Source organism: Phaseolus vulgaris, chromosome 4 (assembly GCF_000499845.2).
Source record: "Phaseolus vulgaris cultivar G19833 chromosome 4, P. vulgaris v2.0, whole genome shotgun sequence".
NCBI classification, from domain to species: Eukaryota; Viridiplantae; Streptophyta; class Magnoliopsida; order Fabales; family Fabaceae; genus Phaseolus; species Phaseolus vulgaris.
The window spans coordinates 33,762,238-33,789,634 of record NC_023756.2 but is presented as its reverse complement, the minus strand read 5'-3'; the positions used below and the strand labels follow the sequence as shown (position 1 = coordinate 33,789,634).

The 27,397-nt window shown below is 38.9% G+C and overlaps 2 protein-coding genes and 1 pseudogene across 2 annotated transcripts; all 3 read left to right on the top strand.

Annotated features, from left to right (window-relative positions):
- The first annotated feature begins 6,939 nt into the window (after nt 1–6,939).
- LOC137838709 (receptor-like protein EIX2) lies at nt 6,940–10,645 on the top strand (annotated as a pseudogene).
- Nucleotides 10,646–16,889: 6,244 nt separating this feature from the next.
- Nucleotides 16,890–17,919, top strand: LOC137838708 (uncharacterized). Its single transcript, XM_068647939.1, has 2 exons — nt 16,890–17,710; nt 17,862–17,919. Exons 1-2 carry the CDS (start codon nt 16,890–16,892, stop codon nt 17,917–17,919), a joined length of 879 nt encoding a protein of 292 aa, XP_068504040.1.
- A 1,511-nt stretch (nt 17,920–19,430) lies between these two features.
- On the top strand, nt 19,431–20,018 carry LOC137838707 (uncharacterized). The gene is made up of 2 exons (XM_068647938.1): nt 19,431–19,805; nt 19,848–20,018. The coding sequence occupies exons 1-2, from the start codon at nt 19,431–19,433 to the stop codon at nt 20,016–20,018; spliced, it is 546 nt and encodes a 181-aa protein (XP_068504039.1).
- Nucleotides 20,019–27,397: the final 7,379 nt, after the last annotated feature.

Genomic DNA, 27,397 nt, shown 5'->3' with positions numbered 1-27,397 from the left:
ATAAAGAAAAACACATAGCATCTGAAAAAGTATTTGCTTTTGTCTCTTGTGTACACATCATTTCCAACTCATCCTTTCTAATTAAACCTTGAACGTAGTTCTAGTTCCCCTTTCCCCCATCCCTTTGATATTTAAAGTTCCAATTAACATGAATAACCTTGTTGATTCCCTGATTCATTCCTTAGAATGCGATCCTTGACCTCCATGTTTTCTAACTCTTTAGTAATGACTTCCAGCTCTCTCCTTCAAAAGTAACTCCCAATTCCTTTCCTACTCATAGGGGATGAGAGATTCCATCTACTCCAAAACAATCTATTACAATTTAGAATGTTGGAGTTAGAGATATTATCACTTGAATTACCTGTAACCACCCTTGATTAGCGGGCTCATCTCGTCAAAAGCTTTGGTGCAGGAAGTCCATCACTGCCTACACTCCCTTCGCCTTCAAGAGGTGACCCTCCTATTCATACCGACCTCCGTTTGTCCATCTTCTCCGACGAAAGCATAGAATTTCCTATCGTCCAACTTGTCATCTCCTCCCTCAATACCTTGGTTGTAATCGTTAGCCTTTGAATTAACAGAAGTGGGCTTTACCCTGCATCACTAATCTTTAGAGTAAAATTTTGTTCGCTTGAGTGGGCCACAACTAGGCTCCCTTTTCCTGGACTGTTTCTTCCTACACCTTCATATGTTCTTCTCTCACCTCCATAAATTTTCATATTTCCAAAAATGTCCCTCTATAATATTTTAGATTACGTAATTCAGAAGTCTTTTTTGAAATTCATAATTAGCTATCGGATTACATAATCCAAAAGCCTTTTTTCAATGCATGATTTGTTTTGGATTACATAATCTGAAAGTCTTTTTTAGCTTTCGGATTATGTAATCCAGAAGTCTTTTTTCAAATGCATGTCCAGATTACATAATCCAGAAGTTACTCTATGGAGGTGACACAAAAATGATATAAATGTATTTTCACGTTTTGTATGGGATGGCAAAAGAACATATGGAGGTGTAGGAAGAAACAATCCTTTCTCCTGTTGGCTCATAATCCCTTTTGTTTGACCCCGATCACTGAGTGCAATTGAGCCTGGGCCTTGCTAAAAACACCTCCCCACCCATTAGAAGCGCAAGGCCCACCGAGACAGATTCTGCATAAAGCAGTTTTGCAGTCCCCTCTTTTACAAATGACTCAGAACATTCCCCTTTCATGATAGAGCAGGCTTTTAAAAAGTCAATGCCTGTTGTCTTCCCTACACTGTCCAAGGTTGGCAGCACCTTTCCGCTACCATGTTCAGCCTTATCTCTTGGCTTGGAGGCATGATCCATTGGTGTAGTTGGTGATCTTGCTTGCCTCTGAAGAACCCCTTGCTCATCACTATTCACTTCGAGGTCTTCAAATCTGGTTTCTTCCACGAAAGTGTCCAAGGAAGTCACGCTCTCTGAGGATTGATAAATCCTCCTTCCTGAACAAAAACACTGACCGACAACTCCTCGCTCACAACCACTGAATACTGGGTTCCATTGATTTTAAGACATTTTTGAAAATTTGAATCGCAGGTAAAATACATTCTTACTTTAAATCTGGCATATTCAGTCTCTTCATAGGACAACGTAGCTTCATCAATGGTTACGACCTCCATAGCATGGCCTGCTACCACCATATGAAAGGTTTGTTTGATCTAAAGAGAGAGAGGTATCCCCCAACACCTCAACCAAACTTGCTTTTTCCGTGGAACAATCGCGTCTGACCATTCTACAATGTCTTGAAACAGCTTTTCCAATCCACCTCTGTTTTCCTCGACCATTTTCCTTGGTTCTGTTTCATTTTCTGGGGTAAGTAGCACACAGTCATAACCCATGCATGTTCTTTTGATAAGGGGCACGGTTTCTGGGCCCCACCACTTCCCTTCCTCTATTTTGATATTCCCCTCTCCTATATCTGAGAACATTTACGTGAAGGACTAGGCTTCCAATTTTTGCCTCGTACATCTCTTTTGCTAAAAAATGAGCATTTGCTAAAAAATGAGCATTTCTTACATAAAAAAACTAACAAAACCAAAACTTTTGCTCCATGCATTCAACCTCGTTGATATAAACAACAAACTTCTTAAAAGAATTTGAACCTATAAGCTCTATAAGTTCGTAACTCCTCTTAAATGATCTCTCAGTATCAAATACTCGTATCGAATATCTATACTCGTATGATACTTGTAGGACACGGATGTTCAATTTAAAAAATATTTATCGGATTTCTAATAATTCTAGGACAGTTCTAACACAATTTAAAAAAAAAAATATATTAATTTTTGAAAAACTCAAACTCAATGTATAAATTTTTATTATGATCTCTAAAAAATAATTTGAAACATAGTTATTTACATAAATCTTTATTATCAATTTATATAATTTATAATTATGTAATATATAAATTCGTGTTTAAATACATTTTAGAGATAATAAGTATATTCATCTTCGTTGTGTCCGTACTGTACTAGTGTTTGTGTGTATAGATTAGAACATAGTATAATAGTAGGAGAAGTTGGAAAAGAAGAAATTAGTACATTCTGACTTTTGGAAGAAGACCCTTTCGCTTTTCCGAAATCCCAAAGTCATTCATAACGTCCCCTTCCCATTTAACGTTTTTGCTAACGGCAACACCTGAAGTTCTCTTGATGGCTTTGCAAGTTTTTTTTTTTTTTATCTACTGTTGCCTGCGTAAAAGTATGTGTTGCCGAATAATAGATTTTTATATACAGTGCACTAACAAAAATTATTAAATATAAATTGATTCTAGAAATTATAAATAATTAATTATTATATTAATTAAATTATATTTAAATATTAAAAAATTTTATTAATAATTAAAAATATTTTATATTATTAATAAATAGTTTCTAACTTATTATTTAATTAACTACTCAAATCTTATTACCAACTTTAGAATCTTATTAATTATACCAATTTAAAAATTATTTGTTAATAATAAAAAATAATTTAAATATTAATACATTTTTTAATTACTAAATTAATATTTAAATTAATATAATAATTTTTTTTAAATTAGTATTTATTTAATTTTTTTTAATAATAATGGTAGAGTGGGAATATTTGAATTTTTTTTAAAATCATTGATTGTTGGGATTTTAAGATTTTTTCCAATTTCATTTCATTTCATGCAAAAGTAAAAACTATTTGTTATATATTTCCTATATATAATTTTAAAATTAAATTAAATCCAGTTTAATTTAATTCATATTTGTTTTGAATAAACAGATTATTTTTCTTCATTTACCAATAAATAAATTAGTATTTCATCTTTTTTTATGAAATGTATAAATTTAGATAAAAAAAACTACAAAAGATATATAAATTTAGATTAAAAAGAACAATTTTACTCGGTGGATGCTCTGGCACTAATGTGCCATGTTTACTCTTATATGAAATCAGAATTCAAAATTTACAAATTGAGACTCTTATTCACATTGCTAATAATTTTAATATATTTTTTCCTTTTTAGTGTAATTTATTTATTGATTTATGATGTGATTGATTTCCATAATTTTCTACCTTGTAAAGTAAGTTAGAAAAATGAGAAAACAACAAACATCTATGTCAAATTGATGAATACATGACATGATATTTTTTGTTTTATATATTTGTTGTAACCTATCAACACATTGTCCACGGATGCATAGATGAATTAATATATACTCTTAAAATTAAATTAAATCGAGTTTAATTTAATTCTTAGGTGTTTTAAACAAAAATGTAATTTGTTTTTCATTCACCAATAAATAAATAAGTATTTCATATAATTTGTATGAAATAAATAATTTGAGATAAAAAAAACTGCAGACGATAAAAAGAACAATTTTATTCAATGGATGCTCTGGAGATATTCTAAATGTGTCATGTTTACTCTTAATTAGAATTCAAAATTTACAAATTGAGTATCTGATTCTCATTACTATATAATTTTAATAATATTTTCTCCTTTTAAGTCGCTTTTTAAGTTAAATTATTTATTTATTTCTGACGTGACTGATTTCCATAATTTTCTACCTTGTAAATTAAGTTAGAAGAAAAAGCAAACATCCATGTCAACATTGATGAATACATGACACGATATTTTTTTGTTTCATAAATGTGTAATTAAAAATCGAGTTTAATTGAATTCTTAGCTGTTTTAAATAAGATTTTTTTTCATCACCAATAAATAAATAAATAAGTATTTCATATATTTTTTATGAAATAAATAAATTGAGATAAAAACTGTCAAACGGTGTAATATATATATATATATATATATATATATATATATTAAAAGAACAATTTTATTTAATGGATGCTCTGGACACATACTAAGTGCGTCATGTTTACTCTTATATGATAAATTAGAATTCAAAATTTAGAAAATGAGACTCTGATTCTCATTAGTATACAATTTTAATAACATTTTCTCTTTTTTTTTAAGTGAACTTAATTAATTAATTTATTTATTTCTGATGTTATTGGTTTCCATAATTTTCTACCTTGTAAAGTAAGTTAGAAAATTGAGAAAAGACTAAACATCCATGTCATGTACATATGATCATCTATTTCTTTTTTTTTATATATTTCTGTGTGTGATCTTAAACTTACATGAAATTGAGTTTAGTGTAGTTTTCTTTTGAGTGAATAGATATTTTATAGAAAATAAAAAATAGATATTTAATATATTTTGTGTTATAAATCAATCATAAAAACAATCTATCAAATTATATAAACATTAAAAAAATTATTAATTGGTCAAAATATTTTGGCCACTTGCTAAAGGTGTCACATTTACTCTTATATTAATAGTTAAGATCCAACAGTTTTGGAGAGTGATACTCTTATATTAATAGTTAAGATCCAACAGTTTTGGAGAGTGATACTCTTATATTAATAGTTAAGATCCAACATTCTTAATATTAATTTCACCTTTTTTTCTTGTTATATTCTTCTTCTTTTTTTGTAAAATTATAATTCAATGCTTTGAACTGATTATTTTTATGCGGTTGATCTCCACAGTTTTTTATTTACTTTTCAAACTAAGTTAAAGTTAGAAAACTAAGAATAAACATCCATGTCAAGAACAATAGATACATACATATGATATTCTGTTCTTTTTTTTTTATACATTTGTTAATTCACATATTGATCACTATAAAAAAATATTAAATAATAATTAAATTTAAAAATCAAAATAATTAATTAATATATTAACTAAATTAAATATTATTTTAAAGACTATTTTTTTTTATCAGCAATAAATTAATAGAATAAAAAGATACACTTAAGGGGTGTCTCAACCCTTATACAGAAGACCTTCATAGTTTAAACAAACAGCAATACAAAGCAGAGTTAAGGATCACTTACCATTAGAAACCATAAACTATAAAGGCTTCCCAAACCAAAAAAATTGATTAGCACATACACCAACAAAAAACAGATTGTGAAAAAAAGAGGAGAGAAACTCCCTCCCACCCCTTTACAACAAGACAAAGCCATTAACAACTTGATTAGGATCAAAAACCCACGGTAGTCCCAGTCACAGCTGTGGCCACGCCCAGATTTTCTTGCTTCATAACTACTATACAGTGGTGCTGACCTTGAGAAGCAGAGTTCGCCATTTGATGCATCTGTTACACCTCAAGACACCTGTGATGTTTGAGATTGTTTTGGCTAAAGCAAAACACGATCCAGATACAGACGTACCTCCTTCATCCTAAATCTATTTCCTGAATAACTCAACTTCATTTAACCCCGCCAGACAGCATGCCAAAACCCAGATGAACGTAGGCTTCAGCTTCCTTGGTTCGTCGCACCTTCCATCAGAGTGATTTGATATCCATAAACAAACATGCTTAGCACATCCTAACAGCACCCAATAACAGGTCGCCCAAACCATCACAACATACGGAACTTATTTTAAAGACTATAAAATTATTCGTATCTAAAGTGTTTTTATTATTAATAAAAATTATAAATGTATATCTAAATTAGTTACAAGGTTTTAAGTACTAATATTTTATACAAATTAATTTCTAAAAGATTAATAAAAACTAATTTATATTATGAAGTAATAAGTAGTTAAAATATTAGTAGATAAGGATTAGATAATTAATAAACTATTTTATAAATTTTTATTAATAATGAAAAATACTTTAGATATGAATAATTTGTTTAGTATATAAGATGATATCTAATTTAGTCAAATAGTAACTAATTATTTTGTCTTTTAATTCTAAAATTACTTTTTATTTAATTATTTTTTAGTGAATACATTAATAAATATATATTGTTGAAATTAAATTAAATTCAGTTTAATTAAATTTTTTGTTTGTTTTAAATAAATTGAAATTTCAAAATATGTGATAATAAAATACTAAATTATATAATATTAAACTACTCTTCTTTTTATCTTTCTCTTTATTTGATATGTTTAATCACCACTCTATCAAACTACATTCTTCTATTTCTAAATTTAATTTTAATATTTTTTTAAAAAGTCAACTATTTCAAATAATTTTTTATGACAATTTAGATTGTTTGTTGTAAATCAATACTAATGATAAATATTTGTTTATTGCAAATTTTAGGTATATAAAAAATAAATATTTATTGTATGTAGTGTGTATATGGATCTAATTTAATATAAAAAACTATGTTAAAGTATTATAAAAGTAAGTTGGAAGCAGTCTACATTGCATATTAAAATAACAGTTTTCATATCTATGAATTATGTCTTATTTGTTATCATTTTTAATTTTATGAAATCGACTTTTGAGAATATAAATAAAGCCTTGGAGTTTTTTCTAAACATCACTGAATCATAAGTTTCTCCCTCGCACTATACTTTCTTGTTTACTCTCCTCTTTGTTCAGATTATTTGATATCACAAAAACTATTATAATGAGTTATTGTGTTCTCCAAACATTTTGTGTTCTTCTGCTGCTTTCTTTGCTTACCTCAGGAATTTCAGTGACATTCAACAACTCAAGTAAAAGTAGTGAACTCAAGTGCATAGAGAGGGAGAGGCAAGCACTCCTCAACTTCAAACAAGGCCTCATTGATGAGTTTGGCATGCTGTCAACTTGGACCAACCATCACAACAATACAGATTGCTGCAAATGGAAACACATTCACTGCAACAATGAAACTGGTCATGTACAACTGCTTGATCTTCATGGAAACGGTTACCATGCACAGTATTTGAGAGGTGCAATCAATGTCACTTCATTGATTAACTTGCAATATATTCAACATCTAGATCTCAGTGGATAGAAGACAACCTCGTCTCCTCTTTACCAGTGGCTACAAACTATTAGTAAGATTATTCCAAACTTAACAGAGCTGAGGCTAGTTGATTGTAATCTTTTAGATAATGATATTCAATCTTTGTTTCATTCTCGTTCTTCCAACAATTCCATTTCTCTTACCATCCTGGATCTCTCTTCTAATATGTTGACCTCGTCAACATTTCAACTCTTGTTTAACTTTAGTCTTCATCTTCAAGAGTTTTATCTTCCTCGTAATAATATTTCTTCGTCATCTTCTCTGTCCATTTTTTCCATCTCTTAAGATCCTTGACCTCTCTTATTGTAATCTAGCGTCATCAATCTTTCTAGGTAATTTTAGTTTCATCTCCAAATTGCAAGAGCTTCGTCTACAAAACAACAGTCTTATAGATGGAAGTTTCAATGTTTCATCTACTTCCACCATGAATTCTTTGTCCTCTCTTCTCCACCTTGTTCTCTCCGATAACTTGTTAAGATCATGTTCTGTATTTCACTGGCTTTCAAATTTCACTACCAATCTTCGTACCCTTCGCCTTGATTATAATTTCTTGGAAGGTCCCATTCCAGATGAATTTGGGAAAGCGATGAACTCTCTTCAATATCTTTATCTCTCGGATAACAGACTACAAGGCAATGTTCCGTCTTTCTTTGGAAGCATGTGCAAATTACAGAGATTAGACCTCTCAAATAACAAGTTTAACGGCGAATTTCCGAACTTCCTTCAAAATTCTTCATGGTGCAGCAGACATATATTTTGGGGATTGGGGCTATCTTATAACCAAATTACTGGTCAGATACCTGAGAGCATCAGACTGCTATCTGAGCTGGAGATTTGATTGTTGGAAGGAAATTCTTTAAAGGGTGATGCCACTGAATCTCATCTTTCTAATTTTTCTAAATTATATCACTTATCTTTGTCACTCAACTCGTTGTCTCTAAAATTTGACAGTAGTTGGGTTCCTCCTTTTCAATTAAGTTACTTGCATCTTGCATCTTGCCAACTAGGACCGAGTTTTCCTAGTTGGCTCCAGACTCAAAGTTCGTTAATCTTTCTGGATATATCTGATGGTGGCATTAATGATTCCGTGCCAGAATGGTTTTGGAACAAGTTGCAGAATATATACATGTTGAATATGGCTCACAATAATCTCATTGGTTCAATTCCTAATATGCAATTGAAGCTTTCCTACAGACCATCTATAAATTTAAATTCAAATAACTTTGAGGGAAAAGTTCCATTATTTTTGCTACAAGCTTCCGAACTGTTACTCTCTTCAAATAACTTTTCAGATTTATTTTCATTCTTATGTGGAAACGTCACAGCTGCAAACTTGGCCACTCTAGATTTATCAGATAATCAAATAAAGGGGAAACTTCCAGATTGTTGGAAATCTGTAGACCGATTATTGTTTCTTGATTTAACCAGCAATCAATTCTCCGGAAAGATTCCTATCTCCATAGGAACCCTTATGAAATTGGAAGCTTTGGTTTTACGAAACAATAGTTTAATGGGTGAATTGCCTTCCTCTTTGAAGAATTGCAACAATCTAATTATGATGGATGTGAGCGAGAATATGTTGTCTGGTTCAATACCATCATGGGTTGGAGAAAGCATGGAGCAATTGATAATCTTGATCATTCGAGGGAATCACTTCTCTGGAAATCTTCCCCTTCATCTATGTTATTTGAAGCGTGTTCAATTGTTTGATCTTTCAAGGAATAACTTATCAGGAAGAATTCCAACTTGCTTAAACAATTTTACTGCATTGTCTCAAAACAGCATCAACAGAACTGAAACTGAGAGTCGTGTGCATTGGTACAATAGAACTTACTTTGAAATTTACAGTATTTCTGGTTATAGTTATTATACACTTCATATAACATGGATGTGGAAAGGAGTGGAACGGAGCTTCACAAATCCCGAATTGATTCTTCATAGCATTGATCTCTCGTGTAACAATTTAACAGGTAAAATGCCAAAAGCTATTACATATATGTTGGGGTTAGTTTCTTTGAATTTATCAAGAAACAATTTGAGTGGAGAAATTCCTTCCGAGATTGGAAATTTACGTTCACTTGAATCCCTTGACATATCAAGAAATCAATTCTATGGGAGAATTCCTTCTTCTATTTCTCAAATGGATTTTCTCCAAAATTTAGACTTGTCACAAAACTCACTTTCTGGAAGAATCCCATTGGGAAGACACTTGGATACATTTGATGCCTCTAGTTTTGAAGGAAATATTGATCTTTGTGGTAAACAACTTAACAAGAGTTGTTTTGGAGATCAGATATCAGTAAAGACTCAAGAAGCAGCAGTCCATGGAGAAGATTCTGTTTTCTATGAAGCATTATACATGAGCTTGGGTCTAGGATTCTTCACAGGTTTTTTGGGCGTATTTGGGCCATTACTACTTTGGCAACCGTGGAGAATTGCTTACATGATATTCTTGAACAGACTGATAGACTATCTACTTGTAATGGTTGAACTGAACATAGCAAAGTGCCAAAGTTGGCTCAAAGACTAGCAGGGACATAATTCTAATAACTTCTTTCTTTGAATTTCATAGTATTTTTTTCTCTTCTTCAGTTAACTATGTCAGTAACTAGTTTTAATATTGAAATGGAGAATGCCTTTCTAAAATCAAACGTACATGTTGGCTTGCATGAATGTAATTGGTAGAATTTACTTATTAAGTCCTTTAACCTTGCTAATAGTAGATTCAAAAGTACTTCCATTAGTATATGTCTCTCTCTCAGCTACATAATGGTTTTCATCAATTTAATTAAACATTGATTATATCCTATTCTCCTATCCATGAATTTACTAATGGTAGTCCCTTATCCAAGAAATGGATGTTTTTGTTGGTTAAAGAAATTATAGATAGTGTGCTCTCTTTTGAGAATTTTTTTCCATCATTACTAGCTCTGTCTTATGATTTTTAGAACAAAATTTGCAGTTTATATCTATTTGCTTCAAGACTCCATTATGAGATGAAAGCTTTATATATTGCTGCTGGGAGTGCAAGACTTGAAGGGTTGAAGTTTGTAATGTAAGATATGACAAATTCTACTTTAGAGTAATGAATTACAAAATCACTGTTTGATGAAGCTTAATGATTTGATAGTGTGTATCTATTTGCAATTGTATTTTTAAACCAAGAGTATGATTTCTAAAATGTGAAGCTTTTTGCATTTCATCTTGAAAATGAGGTTTGCTAGTAGTTTGCTACATTCGGACAGCCTATCCAAATTTGTATATGTAAGCAAAATTTGAGATATCCCAATAGTTTGTACACACTACAAAAAAATCATGAAATAGAAACTAATTTTTAAATACCAAAATAATTAGTTATAAAGTAACTAAATTAGAGATAATTTAGTTTCTAAATTGGTATCTAATTAGCAACCAAGGTTTTGCTACCAAATTTAGAAACTAAATAATTGGTGGTTAAAACCTTGGTTGTTAATTAGATATCAATTTAGAAACTATTTAACAATAATAGAAACTAATTTAGAAATAATTTATTTTTTTTAATTTCTAAAATATCTCTAATTTAGTTACTATTACAATTAATTATTTTGATTTTTAAAAATTGGTTTCTATTGCATGATTAGCATCATTGAGTCTCATATTAATAACTATTTCATATACAGGAATTGCATATACATGCAGAATGACATTTTCGCCTAACCTCTTACCATACCACTGTATATAAATATTGTTAATGTTATTTTACATTCAAAATAAGAATTTTAATTTTTTTTTATCGAGAATGAATAAGAATTTTAAAATAAATAAAAAACTTCAGTGATTGTCATTCAATATTATGGGATTCAAATTTGAAATATTTGCTATTGTTTACTAGTAAATTAAATTATACAATGAAAATACTTAATTTTATTCAACTAATTTTTACGTGTGAATTAAAATTATATATTGAAAGTCCGTACTATTGTCACTCTCACCATCACCATATGGAACATGAATACCATGTTTAACATAAGAAAAAAAAACATATTGCAATTTGTATATAACAATATACACAACTGGTTATATAAGATGCTCTTCCACTATACAAGTTTTCAAGCCACAATTCATCATAAGAAACTAGACTAAACTCTACTATCAAACGCACTTTAGATGAATACATGTTTTCACTAGACAACCCATGTAGAGTAGATACACTTGCACCATTAAACAATCTTATACACCAAGACAATAAGATGATACTAAACTAAATTTCAACAAATCTCTATATATATTGGTTAAGGACAATTCTATAAGAGAGTCTCACTTGAGCTGCTCTTAAGTCTATCATAAATCACCAATCAAGCAATATATATAACATTACATCAAGAGTCATGGGTTGAAATTATGGTAGAATTATTTAAAATGATGATAAGAATATTTTACTTACTTTTTATTTACCTTTCAATTGAGTTAGATTAGTAAAATATTAAATCTTAGAAAGTTGATACATAAAAAAATTGCATTAAAAAACTTTCAGACAATCCTTATATAGGTTAGCATACTTACAATATAAATAAGGTAATAAATAATTAATACAGTATGCTAAAAGAATTATTATTTACATTTATTTGAATAGATTAATTTGTTTCTTTTTTAATAATCCAAAATCTGATTTTTTTAATAAAGTAAGATATTTATGTAAAAAAAATTATTATTAAAACTCACTCAATAAGCATTACACAAAACCTTCACATCCCATATAGACCTAACACCTCTAGCTCATCAATCATGTGTCATAGTAGGTAAATTCCATAAAAATATATATATAAACATACATTCCCAGTAAATTGAACTCATACATATAAAAACAACATTCCCAGTAAACAAACCAACCAACATTACAAGAAATCAAGAATTTAGTGTGCGACCCACAAGTGGACGCATATACGGCGACATAAAGGATAAAGGATGAAAAAATAAATTTTTGTATATAATGCAACAGATTTTATTTTTAATTTTTTAATTATTATTTTCATTTTTTTATTTATTTCTTATTATTATCTACAATTATATATAATAATTATTATTAATATTAGACAAACTGCTGGGACAAGACTTTAACCATTACATCAAATAAGTTCTTTTGTCATATTATAATTTTTATTATACTTATTATTAATATTATTAATGTGGTAAACATGAAAATTTTCTTTAGCTTAAATATAATTTAATAAAAATTATATTAAAACTTTCAAAAATTTAATTCATTTTTTTAAAATTTATACAACAAATAAATAAATTTAATGTATAAACAATTGTATATAATTTATAAAAAAAATATTTAATTTATACAAAACAATTAAATTCAATTTATACAACAAAAATAATTCATTTCATTTATAGAACAAAAAGTTATTTTAAAATATATAACAAATAATAATCTATATTGTTTAATTTATATATTACAATATATAAAATCAAGTAAATTTAAAATAAATGATCTTTAAAATAATAAAATATTTTATATAACATTTAAATAATTTAAATACATTTTTTCTTTTACTCAATTAATTTTAAATCAAACACTTAATTAATTTAATAAATTTAATTTAAATAATTTATATTACAAATTTATAAATTAAATAATTTATTATAATATTAAAGAAATAATTTTAAAATAGATACAATAAAGAATTAAATATTAAAATATTTCTTATAATTTTATACATTAAATAAATTTAAATAAATAATTTTAAAATTCTAAAATATAAACATGCGTGGGTCGTGGCCGACGCATATGCGTGGGCCGCGGCAGACGCAAATTGGATTTTTTTTTAAATAAAATTAAATCCATAAGTGCGTCCGTTTTGCGTTGAATGTCATTTTGCATGGGTTTTGCGTCATTTTGTCCGACGATATTAGTGTAACGTCATTTAAAAAAAAAAACTGAAAAAAACCTACACACATTTTTTCTTCCTTATCTCCATTTCTCTCTCTCTCTCTCCATATTCTCTTATCTCCCTCTCTCTTAATTTTCTCTCCCAATCTTCATCTATTTTAGAATCTGATCGGACCACCTTGGTGGGGTCAGTTGAGAAGTTTAATCCTCTCAATTTATTTTATTATATACTGAATTTTTGTTATGTTTGGATAATTTGCATTAGGCCCGTAAATCTTGAAGTTTATCCAGATTGTGGGGAATAAAATTCTAAAAGTTGCTTGGAAAGCAAGCAATTGAGGTAAGGGAAGCTAAATTTAATTTTTAATAGAACCCTAGGCTAGAAGATTTGGATGTGGAAGGGAAGTGGTCCCAATATTCCATTTCTCTTGCAGGGATGTTGTGTGTTTATATATATTGGGTTGTTTGTTTATATATTATTTAAATTCGTGGAAATATTAGGTTTTGATGATTTAGTATTAAAGTGTTATTTTTTTTATGTCAAATAGACTTTTGAATATTGTGGATCACTTTTTGAATGATATTGTATGACAGAATGGTATGGAATTGAATTCATACATTTGGGATAATGTATGGACTGATGTTTGTTGTGTATTAAGTATTGATGCCTATGTGGTAACAGAGATCTCCGAGCTTCACTAATGATCTAAGTCACATATACTAAGATATCAGGTGGTGAGAAGCTGATGGGGGAGTTCATGCACACCGTGACATATGAGATGCACGACTTGGGTTGTATTGAACTTACCTTGATCCTTTCTGTTGGATTCGCTGGTAATCTTTGGATCAGGTGTTAGTCTCTGGTAGGACTTACTTAATACGGGTCTTCCGGAAGACGTTGTTTGTTGAATATTCTGAATGTGTAGATCCATGTGAGATTTATGTGATTGTTTTATTGTTGAGATTTGAAGAAGATTGAATAATTTGAGAAATTGATCATGTAACTTGGTTTTCTCTTTTGATTTAATTGTGTATATTATAAAATTTTATTTTCACTAGCTTACCCTTGCTTTTCCTGTTGTGTTTGAACTGCGATGATTGTACTACGTACACGAGCAGACGATCTTACAGGTGTTTGAGGATTTGAAGAGCTTTAGGGTGTTGATTTTGAAACTTATATTGTAAATATTTGTATTTCTATATGTCCTAATAATGTATTAGGAATGTTTTGAAAAACTTTATGCTTGTCAAGAAATATGTAGAACTTGTATTGTAATAGTTAGATGTTATTTTTCGGGGTGTTACATTTAATGGTATCAGAGCAGTTCATCCTTAGGATAACATGAGGGTAGTGGGTTTATTTTGTTTCTCCTGCGTGTAGATTTTTGTTTAAGTCTAGCCTCAAGACTTAGTTAAAAGTTTCTAATAAGATGTTTGACAAAGTTGTTTTTCTTGAAATCTTGTTTGTGTTCGAGTCAAATTAATTGTTATGAATAAAGATGAAAGTGTACCGACCAGGTCATCAGGTGTGATGACGTGTCTAGCACGTGACTATGTGGGGCATGCTCAGCAGAACACGTGGACAAGAGAAAGATGAATAGTCATAAGTGAGCATAGTCGTCGATTCGTGGAACTGGCGTTCTATAGTAAACATAGTCGGTTGTCGCCGGATTTGTGTATCATCGACAAAGTAGGAAATGGAAGATCAGGTGGTCTGACATCGCCACAAGGCGGACATCGCTGGATCTCCCAGTAAACTTAGTTAATGTTGTTGGGGACTCAGGAGAGTAAGTTCAAGCGTGTAAGTTCAGTAAGATGATTGTTGCGCCAGCATGGGGCGTAAAGGCCGAGTGGGTTGAAGGGAACAGCTTGCCCATCAGCGACAGGATTCCCAGAATGGACATTCGCTGGTGGCAAGGTTTCCTCAGTTAGAGCATGCATGGCGTAGCAATAAGGAAGGTGCCACTTGCGACAAGCGATATCACAGAGATGGTGCGCTTTGTTGCATTTGATGCTCGCCTTGCCATGTGGTGTTCCAGAGCATATTACGTGCTAGTTTACTCCTTGAGTAGGAGACTTAGCCGCGTGACTGATTACTACACAGAAATAACGCTCACGTTACCCGAACCCAGATGACGACACGTGTAGGGATGAATGCTACCTGTTGCCCCAACCCAGATGATGACACGTGTAGGGTTGGATGTGATATAGAAATGACGCTCGAATTACCCTGGCTCAGATGATGACACGTGTAGGGCTGGGTACTACCTGCTACCCCAGCCCAGATGGTGACACGTGCAGGGTTGAATGCGAGCCACGCGTCCAAAGCGTAATTGCCTGGAGAGAGAGAAAACCTAGCTATAAAGGTAAACTTAACAGAATTTGCAGAGGTACGTTTTTCATTACGACTCATTGCTAGGGTTGTGTGCACTTTAGTACGGTTCTACAAAGTATATTTTTCTCTCAGCTTTTGGGTGTTCTTGTTACTGACTTGAGCGTCGGAGCGCCACCGGTCGCAGAGGCGCCACCTTGTGTTTTCAGGTTCTCAGAGAGGCTATCTGTGGTGTGGACTTGAAGGGCACGTGGTGTCAAGCTGGTGAGGAAGATCGTGACGAGGCAACGCTCTTGCGCTAGGTCAACCGGCAGGATCATCTGGCGCCCACCGTGGGGCCGTATAAAAGGTGATTCCCAACCACAGTTCGAGTTTGCTGAAGTTTTGGTGTTTTCTGTCCAACTGCTTGCTGTCGCAGGCGGTTTTCGAAGTTCTCACTGTTCATTTGGAGTTTCTTTGAGTTGCTGAGTTTGCTGAGGAAGGATGAGGACAACGCGATCCAGTTCAGTCGCGTCGTCAACAGATGAGGATGCTGTGTCTATGACGCTGGTGATGGATATGATGAGGACGTTGCAGGAGAACGTAGCTGCATGTTCTGAGCAAGAAAGAATGCACGAGGCGCTGGTGGCCTCACAAGCTAGGAATGAAGAGCTCAACAGGGTCAACGAAGAGCTGCGTAAAGCTCTTCAAGAGCGGGAGGAGCGCGCGGTCGGGGACAGATCTGCGCCCCCATCCGCACTGCGCAGCTTTCCCATGCCATTTTCTCAGGAGATCATGGACTCAGTGGTCCCTGCAAATACGGTGGCGGTAAAGGCGTCTTTCACCGGGGTGGAGGACCCTGAGGCTCATCTCACGGCGTTTCACACCCAGATGATGCTCTCGGGGGGGGGGGGGGGGTCGGACGCGGTCTACTGTAAGGTGTTCATGAGCACTCTTAGTGGAACAACGTTGGACTGGTTCGTCAGTTTGCCTACTGGTCACATTACCACGTTTCAGCAGTTTTCCAAGATGTTTGTTGAGCAGTATATAGTAAACAAGGCACCACCGTTGGTGTCTTATGACCTGTTCGACGTGAGGCAGTACCAAGGGGAGTCACTGAAGGATTTCCTGAACAGATTCGGAGCTCAGATAGTCCGCTTGCCAGGAAAAGATGAAGAAATGTTTGTACACGCCTTCAAAAAGGGTGTGTTACCTGGGCCCTTTAGTGAGTCGCTTATCAGGAGTCACCTCGCCACATTCGCCGAAATCCGGCGACGTGCCGTGGCTCACATCGCCGCTGAGAGCGAAGTCTCCGAAAAAAGGGGAAACGTGGCCCTAGCTAAGCCGCGCGCCCAGGCAAGGGTCCAACCGTAGAGGGTAATGGAGACGGCGGCGGGGAAGAGGGACCAAAGGATGCGTCATCCTTATGACCCTAAGAAGAATAAGGGGAAGGGGCCGGGGGGGCCTAGAGAGACTAACCGCCCTCCAAGGTATGAGTTCGTGATGGGGTTGGCCGATCTGATCGCCATCCCGAACATCGCTGCCAGGCTCAAGGTGCCTGAGAAGACGACGAAAAAGGTTTTGGGACCAAAACCAGACGCGTGGTGCGAGTTCCACAAGAGCTTTGGCCACTCTATCAACCCGTGTTTGGCTTTGGGACACCAGCTTGCCGAGTTGGTCAAGTGTGGATTCTTGAAAGATTACTTGCTGGAGAAGCAAGCGGGCCAATCAGCAGGTTCCCAATCGGTGGGCAATGAAGGACAGCAGCACGAGGTGCCCATTCACGGTGAGATCCACACCATAGCTGACGGATTCTCAGGTGGAGGGTGTACTGCATCGCAGCGCAAGAAGTACGCGAGGTCGGTGATGTCGGTGGAAGCTTTTGAGGATCACTCGCCCAACGTGGACATCACATTCACTAAAGGAGACCTTAAGGACGTTGTGCCTCACGACAACGACCCTATTGTGATCTCGCTGGTCACGGCGGGAAGGACTGTTCACCGAGTGCTGGTCGACCAAGGAAGCTCGGCAGATGTGATGTTTTGGCCGACTTTTGAAAAGTTACAACTATCCCCCGATCAACTGAGGCCATATGGGGGCTTCTTGTACGGTTTTGCCGGTGATCAAGTGGAGATCAGGGGGTATATTGAGTTAAGGACGACGTTCACAGATGGTTTGGCCTCACGAATAGAGAAGATCAGGTACCTTGTCGTGAACGCTCCGTCGGCATACAACATACTGTTGGGAAGGCCAACGCTCAACAGGACAGGAGTTGTGCCTTCAACAAGGCACATGAAGGTCAAGCTACCGTCTATGGAAGGGTTGATCATCACTATCTGTTTTGCCTAAAAGGAGGCGAAGAAGTGCTATGAAAACAGCCTCAAGAACAAGAGATCTGTATGCCACATAACCACAACGCCGCCCCCTGGCGTGGAGCCCGCACGGGAAAGCCGGCGAGTTTCGGATACAACGTTGGAAGTGGCCGCCGAGGGCGATTTGCCAATGGAAGATATCGAGGCGAGGTCCGAGAGCGTCGCCCAGGTGGAGGGAGAGAGAAACTGCCCGGAGACCGCTAGGGAAGCAGGTATCGCGAGGGCGATGACCGCCAGCGAGAAGAAGCCTCAGCCAGTGGAGGAATGGCTTGAGAAGAAGATCGACGACAAGAAGTTTAAACTGGGGAAAACCTTAGACAGCGAGACACAAGACCAAATCGCCAGGGTGATAAGTAGACACCTGGATGCATTTGCATGGTCCGCTTCAGACATGTCGGGGATCGACCCCGATTTCTTGTGCCATCGCTTAGCAATGGATCCCCAAGTCAGGCCCATCCGCCAGAGAAGGAGAAAGTTCAACGAGGAAAAGAGGCAGGCGATCAAGGACGAAACGCAGAAACTCCTTGCAGCAGGCCACGTCAGGGAGATCCAATATCCAGAATGGCTCGCCAATGTCGTTCTGGTCAATAAGAGTAGCGGGAAATGGCGGATGTGTGTTGACTTCACAGATCTGAATAAGGCCTGTCCAAATGATTCTTATCCTTTGCCAAGTATAGACGCCCTAGTAAACAGTGCATCAGGGTGCAAGTTGCTTAGTTTTCTGGATGCCTTCTCAGGATACAACCAAATCAAAATGCACCCCATGGATGAAGAAAAGACCACCTTCATGACAGAAAGGTCATGTTATTGATACAAGGTGATGTCGTTTGGGCTAAAGAATGCAGGGGCCACGTACCAAAGGCTAATGGACAAGGTGCTCGCACCTATGCTCGGGAGGAATGAGCAGGCATATGTTGACAACATGGTCGTGACGTCCCTGGAAAAGAGCAGGCACGTCGCCGATTTGGAAGAGTTGTTCGTTACCATAGCCAGGTACAAGTTGAAACTGAATCCTGAGAAGTGTGTCTTCGGCATTGAGGCAGGGAAATTTCTGGGATTTCTCTTGTCGGAGAGGGGAATCGAGGCTAACCCCGAAAAATGTGCCGCCATCTTGGCGATGAGGAGTCCCGCCACCGTGAAGGAGGTACAGCAACTCACGGGACGGATGGCCGCTCTGTACCGATTCATATCCGCCAGTGGAGAGAAGGGCCACCCATACTTACAATGCTTGAAGAGGAATAACAGATTTGTCTGGACAAGGGAGTGTGAAGAAGCTTTCGTAAAACTCAAAGAATACTTGGCGAGCCCGCCAGTTCTATGCAAACCTCAAGCAGCAGCGCCCCTTAGGTTGTATTTTGCCATAACTGAGAGGGCAATAAGCGCGGTGCTCGTCCAGGATCAAGATCAGGTCCAGAAACCCATCTATTTTGTTAGCAAGGTGCTGCAAGGTCCAGAAGTGAGGTATCAGGCCTTAGAAAAGGCGGCGCTGGCGGTTGTATTTTCGGCAAGGAGGCTGCGCCATTACTTCCAGAGCTTTACAGTGTTGGTAATGACCGACTTACCCATCCAGAAGGTTTTGAAGAAACCGGATGTAGCTGGGAGGATGGTGAAGTGGGTGGTGGAGCTGTCAAAATTCGACATCAAGTATGAGCCCCGGGGACAGATCAAGGGGCAAATCTTCGCTGATTTCGTGGTCGAGCTATCTTCCGAAACAGCGCAAAACGCCAAGGATGATTTTCGTTGGGTGCTCTCGGTGGATGGGTCGTCTAACCAGCTGGGTAGCGGGGCTAGGGTCATTTTGGAGGGACCCAACGGTGTGTTGATAGAGCAATCATTGAGGTTCGCTTTTAAAGAGAGCAACAATCAAGCGGAGTATGAGGCTTTGATCACCGGTATTTTGTTGGCAAAGGAAATGGGGGCAAAGGTGCTGATGGCCAAGAGTGATTCGCTGTTGGTCACTGGGCAGGTAACTGGCGAGTTCCAAGCCAAAGATCCGCAGATGGCAGCCTACCTGGAGTACGTGCAAGAGTTAAGGAGATCCTTTATTTTGTTTGAAGTGGTGCACGTGCCAAGAGAGCAGAATGCCCGAGCTGACTTGCTAGCCAAGCTCGCCAGTTCGGGCAAGGGGGGCAGATAGAGGACCGTTATTCAAGAAACTTTGAAGACACCTCGGGCTTTTGTCGCAGATCACCAGGTCCTTCATGTTTGCAGATTAATGGAAAGGACAGCCAGGAGCCATAGATCTCTAACACAGGAGACCTTGAGGACGCCGAGGGTCAGAGCGCGCCCGACGGAAGAGGTAAAAACGATGCAAGTTTGCGCTATCCATGAACCAGATACGTGGATAACGCCATACCAGCGCTATTTGGTGGATGGCGTGCTCCCAATGGACTCAACAGAGGCCAGAAAGAAAAAGAAGAGCTCTAGCAAGTTTACCCTCATCGACGGCGAGCTGTACAGGTTCGGATTTACACACCCTCTTCTTGTATGCGTATACGGAGAGAAGTGCACGAGAATTATGGCCGAGCTCCATGAAGGGATTTGTGGAAGTCACATCGGGGGTCGAGCTCTGGCGACAAGGACTGTCCGTGCAGGTTATTACTGGCCCACAATGAGGGAAGATTGCAAGAGATATGCCCAGCGTTGCAAGCAATGCCAGCAGCACGCCGATTGGCACAAGGCGCCCCATGAAGAGTTAAAGTCAATCTACAGCCCCTGGCCGTTCCACACGTGGGGAATCGACATTCTGGGCCCTTCCCGTTGGCGATCAGGCAAATGAAGTATTTGGTTGTGGCGATCGAGTACTTCACGAAATGGATTGAGGCAGAACCAGTAGCCTAGATCACCGCGCACAAAATCCAGAGTTTCGTGTGGAAGAATATTATGTGTCGTTTTGGTGTGCCCAAGCGTTTAGTATCAGACAATGGGACTTAGTTCGCAAGTCACCTGTTGAAGAAGCTGTGCGAGGACATCGGGACACAACAGGTGTTTGCTTCCGTGGAACACCCGCAAACGAATGGGCAGGTGGAGTCCGCTAATCGGGTTCTGCTGAGAGGCTTGAAGAGGAGGTTGGAAAAGGCCAAGGGGTCTTGGGATGAAGAAGTTCCCCGCATAGTGTGGGCATATCATACCACTGAGCAATCGGGAACCCATGAAACCCCGTTTAGCTTAGTGTATGGATGCGATGCAATGATTCCAGTCGAAATCCAGGAAAGCTCGCCAAGATTCCAGAACTTCGTGGCGGAAGACTCGAACGAAGAAAGGAGAATGAACTTGGATTTGCTGGACGAGGTCAGGGAGGAAGCACGGGTGAAGGTTGAGGCAGTAAAGAGAAGAGTTGAGCGTAGGTACAACTCCATAATAAAGCCGAGGCAATTCAGAGATGGTGACCTGGTGATGAGGAAGGCCCACCAGTACGAGATAGAGAACAAGTTATCACCCAAATGGATAGGACCGTTTAGAATAACCAAAGCACTCGGGAACGGCGCCTACCGCTTGGAGACGCTGGAAGGAGGGGCGATTCCTCTTACTTGGAACGCCACCCATCTCAAGTTTTATTACAGTTAAGGCATTGTAAGTATTAATTAACTCGAACAGTTTAAGATGTTTCAGTTTGAACAATTTTTTGAGGGGGCACTCTTTTTCCCTAAGGAGGGTTTTAATGAGGCCACCCAATAAAGAAGGTTTCGAATTTTATCGAAGTTTCCCAGTTATTAAGTTTGCAAGCTCATCGTTTTTTAAGTTTTCGCAAAGGGACTTTATCGCCCTTGTGTAGTTTTAAACAATGGTGGATCCAAGTCGCATGCACCCAGTGCAAAGTTTCAAAGTATGAAGTTTTAAACCCTCGTCGCCACCCGACGATCGAAGGTGCAAGTTAAAGTTTTAAGTCCTCGTCGCCACATGGCGACTAGAGGCACAAGAATAAAGTTTTTTAAAGACCTCCTCGCCTCAAGCGAGTGTAGGTGAGAAAGAGATCAAAAAGACCTCCTCGCCTCGAGCGAGTGTAGGCGAGAAAGAGATCAAAAAGACCTCCTCGCCTTGAGCGAGTGTAGGCGAGAAGAGATTAAAGTCCTCCTCACCCTGAGCGAGTACAGGAAAGAGCAGATCACAAGACCTCTTTGCGCGAGCAAGTTGAGGCAAGTTGAAAGCCCTTAATGCACCCAGGGGGGAGGAGATGTAACCCCTGGGCAAGTCGAGGCATCAGGAAAAGTCCTTCTCACCCTCGAGTGAGTTCAGGCAAGATGAAGCTGAAAGGTCAGGGGTGTTAATAATCTTAAGTATGGGAAAGGAGGGTTGGAGAAAAACTCCTTTCCCCTTGAGTGAAACACCAATGTTGACCTAGTAAGACCAGTTAAATTGGAAGTTAAAGGGTGGTTGGGGAAGATTCACAGAGGGCACCTCACCACCTAAATCGTTGTTCTGAAACTCAGGGAGGTAGAGAAGGATCCGAAAGGCAGCTTTACCCCCAGATAAGGGAACAATGATTTAGGTTATCTCAGGTTAAGGACTCGGGAAGGTTAGGGGGAGATCCGGAAGGCAGCTCTCCTCCCAGATGAGCAAAGATGAAGTCATGTGATGGCCCCGCAGGGGACATTTGCAGTTAAAGGAAAACGGCATCGCCGAAAACCCATGGCTTAGGATTGAAATAGAAAGAGCATTACGTGGAGAGAGCCAGATCAACGAAGTTTTGGGCGATAACGTAGAAATACGTTTGTTCTTGGCAGATCGGGCGAATGAGATTGTAGATGCTAAGATCGACCTACGCCCTTATTGCCAAGTAAGTGATTTCGCGTTATACGTTATTGCTGCAGACTAACCGTTTGTTTAAGTTAAGTTGATTTCCAGAGAATTAAGCGTCAGTTCGTGCTAAGTTAATTGGGTTGAGTAGGAACCAACCAGTTATCAAATAATCGCACAACAGATAAAGTTGGAGCCACGTATATTCACGTATATCCAAACAGTTCGAGTAGAATGAAAATTATTACATAAAAATCAAAGTTAAATACAAGAGATTTCAAGGCAATAAAGTTGAAGTGGCAGGTGGGGGCAGTTAAGTTGGAGGCATGATCTTGCCATCCACCACTTCATTGTACACTGAAAACTCAGAGAGGTCGAGATCGGGATATTTGCAAGCAAACTGCTCCAAAGCTGGAAGTAAGAACTTGGGCAGCCTTAAGCTGAAGCTCGTCGATCTCAGTCTTGAACCCGTTGTTCTCTTCACGAACCAGGGTGACTTCAAGTTGAAGCTCGTCGACTTTCTGTTTGAACCCGTCGTTCTCCTCACGAACCCGGGCAAGCTCAGTAGCCGTCTCACTCAATTCTTTGGCTGCCTTATCCCGATCTTGTTCAACCTTGCCCAGAAGAGTTTCCCACTCGGTCGACCTTTTTTCCAGTTTGGACATTTGATCTGCGTCGGACCTTTGGGCCTCCTCCAGCTCTGCGATTCACTTCCTCATGGGAACGATTTTACTCTCCAGCTCAACATCCTGAAGCTTGTCGTGCAGCTTCTTGCGTAATTCTTTCTTGTCCTTACGCAAGCTTCGGAGCTCTTCGTTGAGGGCATTTTCGACCCGCGAAAACTCTAGGCCTAGCATCATCATGTCGCACTTGACTTTCTCGGCCTCGGCCTTCGTGGTGCTTGCCACCTCCTGATGGATGCGGCAATCGAGCTCAAGCTTCTCCAAGGAGCCTCTTAGCCCTTCCACGATGATTTGAGGAAGGCTTTCGTCGGCCATGGCGTGTAGGCGCACGTTGAAAGATTTCAAGGCTTCCTGGAGGGAAGCTGGGAGGCCCGGTGTTGGAGGAGGAGGTGGGGGTTGGTGCTCACCACCACCCTCACAAGGTTCGATGGCGAGGGGAGCCTTGAGGCGTGGTGGTGAGGCTGGTAGTTCCGTTGCAGCCTGGGAGGAAGCTTGTGTATCGGCAAGTTGTCCTGGCGCAGCTTCAGCAGCCGAGGTGTTGAAGGCGAGAACGTCCCCAGCGGACTCAAAGGGCGTGGAGGCACTGGGGGGATTCTCGGTGTAGTCAAGAGCGGCGACCTCAGCTGCTGGTAGCTCAGTTGCAACTCCTCTTTTCCTCTTGCAGATCAGCCCGTCCTCAGTGCTCTCATCTACTTCGTCGTCCGATACAACCCTGGGGGCGTTCCTCTTAGCCCTTTTGGGTGGTAGTTTCTTCCGCTCAGGAGCGGGGAGAGCAACAACATTGGACGGGCCAACTGGTGGAGACTGGCCTTGGGCAGCGACGATCTCCGCGACGGAGTTTGGGACAGTTTGGGAGCCCGCCGCAAGGTTGTGGAGCTTGGCTATAGAGCGTAGCTCAGCCATCCTATCCTTCCCCAGCATCATATCTGCATAAAGAGGCCAACAGTTACCAACCAGCACAAAGATTCAACAGTTAATAATGCACAGGAAGATAAGCAGTGTAAGTCAATGCGTGGAAAAAGTTAAAACCATACGCAAATCAGAACAGCAACATCAAAGTAAGGACATGGCAATGCAAGTTTAAACTAGGGGAACTCAAAGACTTAAGGACAAACCTATGTGAACATCCAGCTGGCATTCGAGAAACTCGTAGGCGATGATGGAGGAAGTAGGAAGAGTCACGTTGGAAGAGGCAACTCTTTTCCAGAAGTTGCATAAGTCCTTGTCGAGCTCCCCCATTTTTTATGGCTCCCTGGCCTTCCTGAAGCTCGACTCTTTCTTTCCCTTGTTCACCCAATACAAGGGGAACCTGTCGAGGAGGGAGGGGTCTCGGTCGTTGCAGCGAACGCGCACGAATTTCCCCTTCCAGTCCTTATAAGATTGCTGGAAGATGGAAAGGATAGACCTCTCAGCGACCCCGTTGAGGCTAACCCTTAGACGATCGCCCGGGTTCTTAGCCTCGAACAGGTAGAGGAACACGTCCACTGAAGCCGGATGTCCCAAGTGTGCGCAAATGATTTGGTAGGCCCGGACGAACGCCCAGCTGTTGGGATGAAGTTGGGCGGGGCTATATCAAGTTCGGTCAGGAGCTCCCTCTCGAAGCGGGTGAGGGAGAATCAGAGTTTGACTTTCTTGAACATTGTAGCGTAGATGAAGCAGAAGGGGCCGCCGTCGCTCCCCTGGTTATCGGTGCAAATCGGCTCTCGAGGAGGACAAGGATGCACAAATACCTTGCCATCGTGTTCCTTGTTGAAAGAAAGGTGAGTTTGGTCACCTTTCTTAAGGCAGACGATATCACGGTCGGAGTTGATGGATGAAGTATCACCCAGCAGGGTTGCAGAGGCCCAAGGATATAGCTGCTTGTAGTTGGGAAGGGGCCTCGCAGCTATGCTGGTGTGAGGTGGGTTTGGCTGCGCTTGGCTGGGTCGAGAGGGCGCGGGTCTCACGACTTGGCTCGAAGGGACGTTAGGATCCCTTGGGGGGTCGCGGGAGGAGGAAGGGTTTGCCCTACGGGTGTTCGCCGGAGGGTTGCGAGGAGATGGAGGAGGGTTTGGTGTAATTTTGGAGCGAGCCATCGGAGAAGCTGCAAAAAGACGAAAAGGGGAAGAGATGAGAGTTCGTAAGTAGAGAGACTCAACAAAAGAGAAGGAGATAGAAGAACGAGGGTTGGGGTTCGTAGAGAAAAGGTTTAGAAACCCTAAACGCAGAAAAGAAAAAGCAAAGCAGATAAAACATCCCACAACGTATGCACCAGACAGTAAATGGATGATGCAAACCGATTAAAATGCAGCAAATATCATGGAAGCGATAAAAAAGTTACCTTTTGATGATCAAAAAAGTGTCTAGCAAGATGGAGATTGAGGGAGTCGAAGCGCTCGCTAGGATGTTTCGAGAGTTTGGAGTGAGGAAGAAGATAATGAAAGAGTGAAGTGGCGCGAAGTGTTTAAGAGTTTCGAACGCTGCGAGAAGTGCAAACGGAAACGAATAATGGTCGTTGATAAGTCCACGTGTCGTATGATCGAAGGGGTTGGTGAAGTGTCAAGTCAATGAACAGTATGAGCGCCAACGCGCACGGCCACGTAGGTCCCCGAAAATTCAACCCTTTAGTCTTTTCGCTGAACAAGTCGCAGCTCGAGACTGGGGGGCTTGTGTACCGACTAGGTCATCGGGTGTGATTATGTGTCTAGCACGTGACTATGTGAGGCGTGCTCAGCAGAACACGTGGACAAGAGAAAGATGAATAGTCAGAAGTGAGCATAGTCGCCGATTCGTGGAACCGCTATAGTAAACATGGTCGGTTGTCGCCGGATTTGTGTATCATCGACGAAGTAGGAAATTGAAGATCAGGTGGTCTGACATTGCCACAAGGGGGACATCGCCGGATCTCCCAGTAAACTTAGTTAATGCAGTTGGGGGCTCAGGAAAGTAAGTTCAAGCGTGTAAGTTCGGTAAGATGATTGTTGCGCCAGCATGGGGCGTAAAGGCCGAGTGGGTTGAAGGGAATAGCTTGCCCATCAGCGACACGTGCAGGGTTGGATGCGAGCCACGCGTCCAAAGCGTAACTGCCTGGAGAGAGAGAAAACCTAGCTATAAAGGTAAACTTAACAGAATTTGCAGAGGTACGTTTTTCATTACGGCTCATTGCTAGGGTTGTGTGCACTTTAGTACGGTTCTACAGAGTATATTTTTCTCTCAGCTTTTGGGTGTTCTTGTTACTGACTTGAGTGTCGGAGCGCCACCGGCCGCAGAGGCGCCACCTTGTGTTTTCAGGTTCTCAGAGAGTCTATCTGTGGTGTGGACTTGAAGGGCACGTGGTGTCAAGCTGGTGAGGAAGATCGTGACGAGGCAACGCTCTTGCGCTAGGTCAACCGGCAGGATCAAAAAGTATTAAGAATGAAAAGAATCTTGATAGAGTGGTGAGGGTGCACACTCATGACTGGATCAAGATTATTTTCTATCTTAATTCTAAACCGTTAGAGTACATTTTAGAGATAAGTCTTGATTGGTTTTGTATCTATTTTGTGTGATTATTTCTTTTAAGTTAATTTGTCTTAAAGATATAGTTGGAAATTTTTAGTAATTTCTAACCCAATTCTTTACGTGCTTAGTAGATGACACGTAGACCACCTATTCCTCCTCCACCAGTAGATATGCCCAACTTAGCTCGAGCAATAGAGATGATGGCAACAACCTTGCAACAACAGAGTGCTACTATGGCACAACAGCATCAGGCCACCCTTCATCAATTAGAAACAGCTAGATTAGCAGCAGAAGCATCTCAACTTCATCAACAACCCCATACTTTTAGTCTGGAGGATTTTCTGAGACACAATCCATCCAAATTTAATGGCAAGGTAAATCCAGATGGAGCAGACTAGTGGGTGAGAGACATAGAAAGAATCTTTGAAGCTACTCAATGCCCTGAAGAGAGAAAGTTATCTTATGCCATCTATATGCTTATTGAAGAAGCTGAGTTTTGGTGGATGGACATGAAGCAAATGATGGAAGACAAAGGAGAAGATGCCACTTGGGAGAACTTCAAAGTAAGATTCCCGGAGGAGTATTTTCCTGATAGTGTCAGGTATGCAAAAGAAAT

What these genes read in the sequence shown, in the direction of transcription:
- LOC137838707 (XM_068647938.1), top strand. Translation starts at nt 19,431, where the DNA reads ATGACCGACTTACCCATCCAGAAGGTTTTGAAGAAACCGGATGTAGCT. An exon ending in CAAAGGAAATGGGGGCAAAG is followed by an intron (nt 19,806 to 19,847) that starts GTGCTGATGGCC and finishes GTCACTGGGCAG; the next exon opens with GTAACTGGCGAGTTCCAAGC.
- LOC137838708 (XM_068647939.1), top strand. Translation starts at nt 16,890, where the DNA reads ATGGAGACGGCGGCGGGGAAGAGGGACCAAAGGATGCGTCATCCTTAT. An exon ending in TCACGAATAGAGAAGATCAG is followed by an intron (nt 17,711 to 17,861) that starts GTACCTTGTCGT and finishes TTTGCCTAAAAG; the next exon opens with GAGGCGAAGAAGTGCTATGA.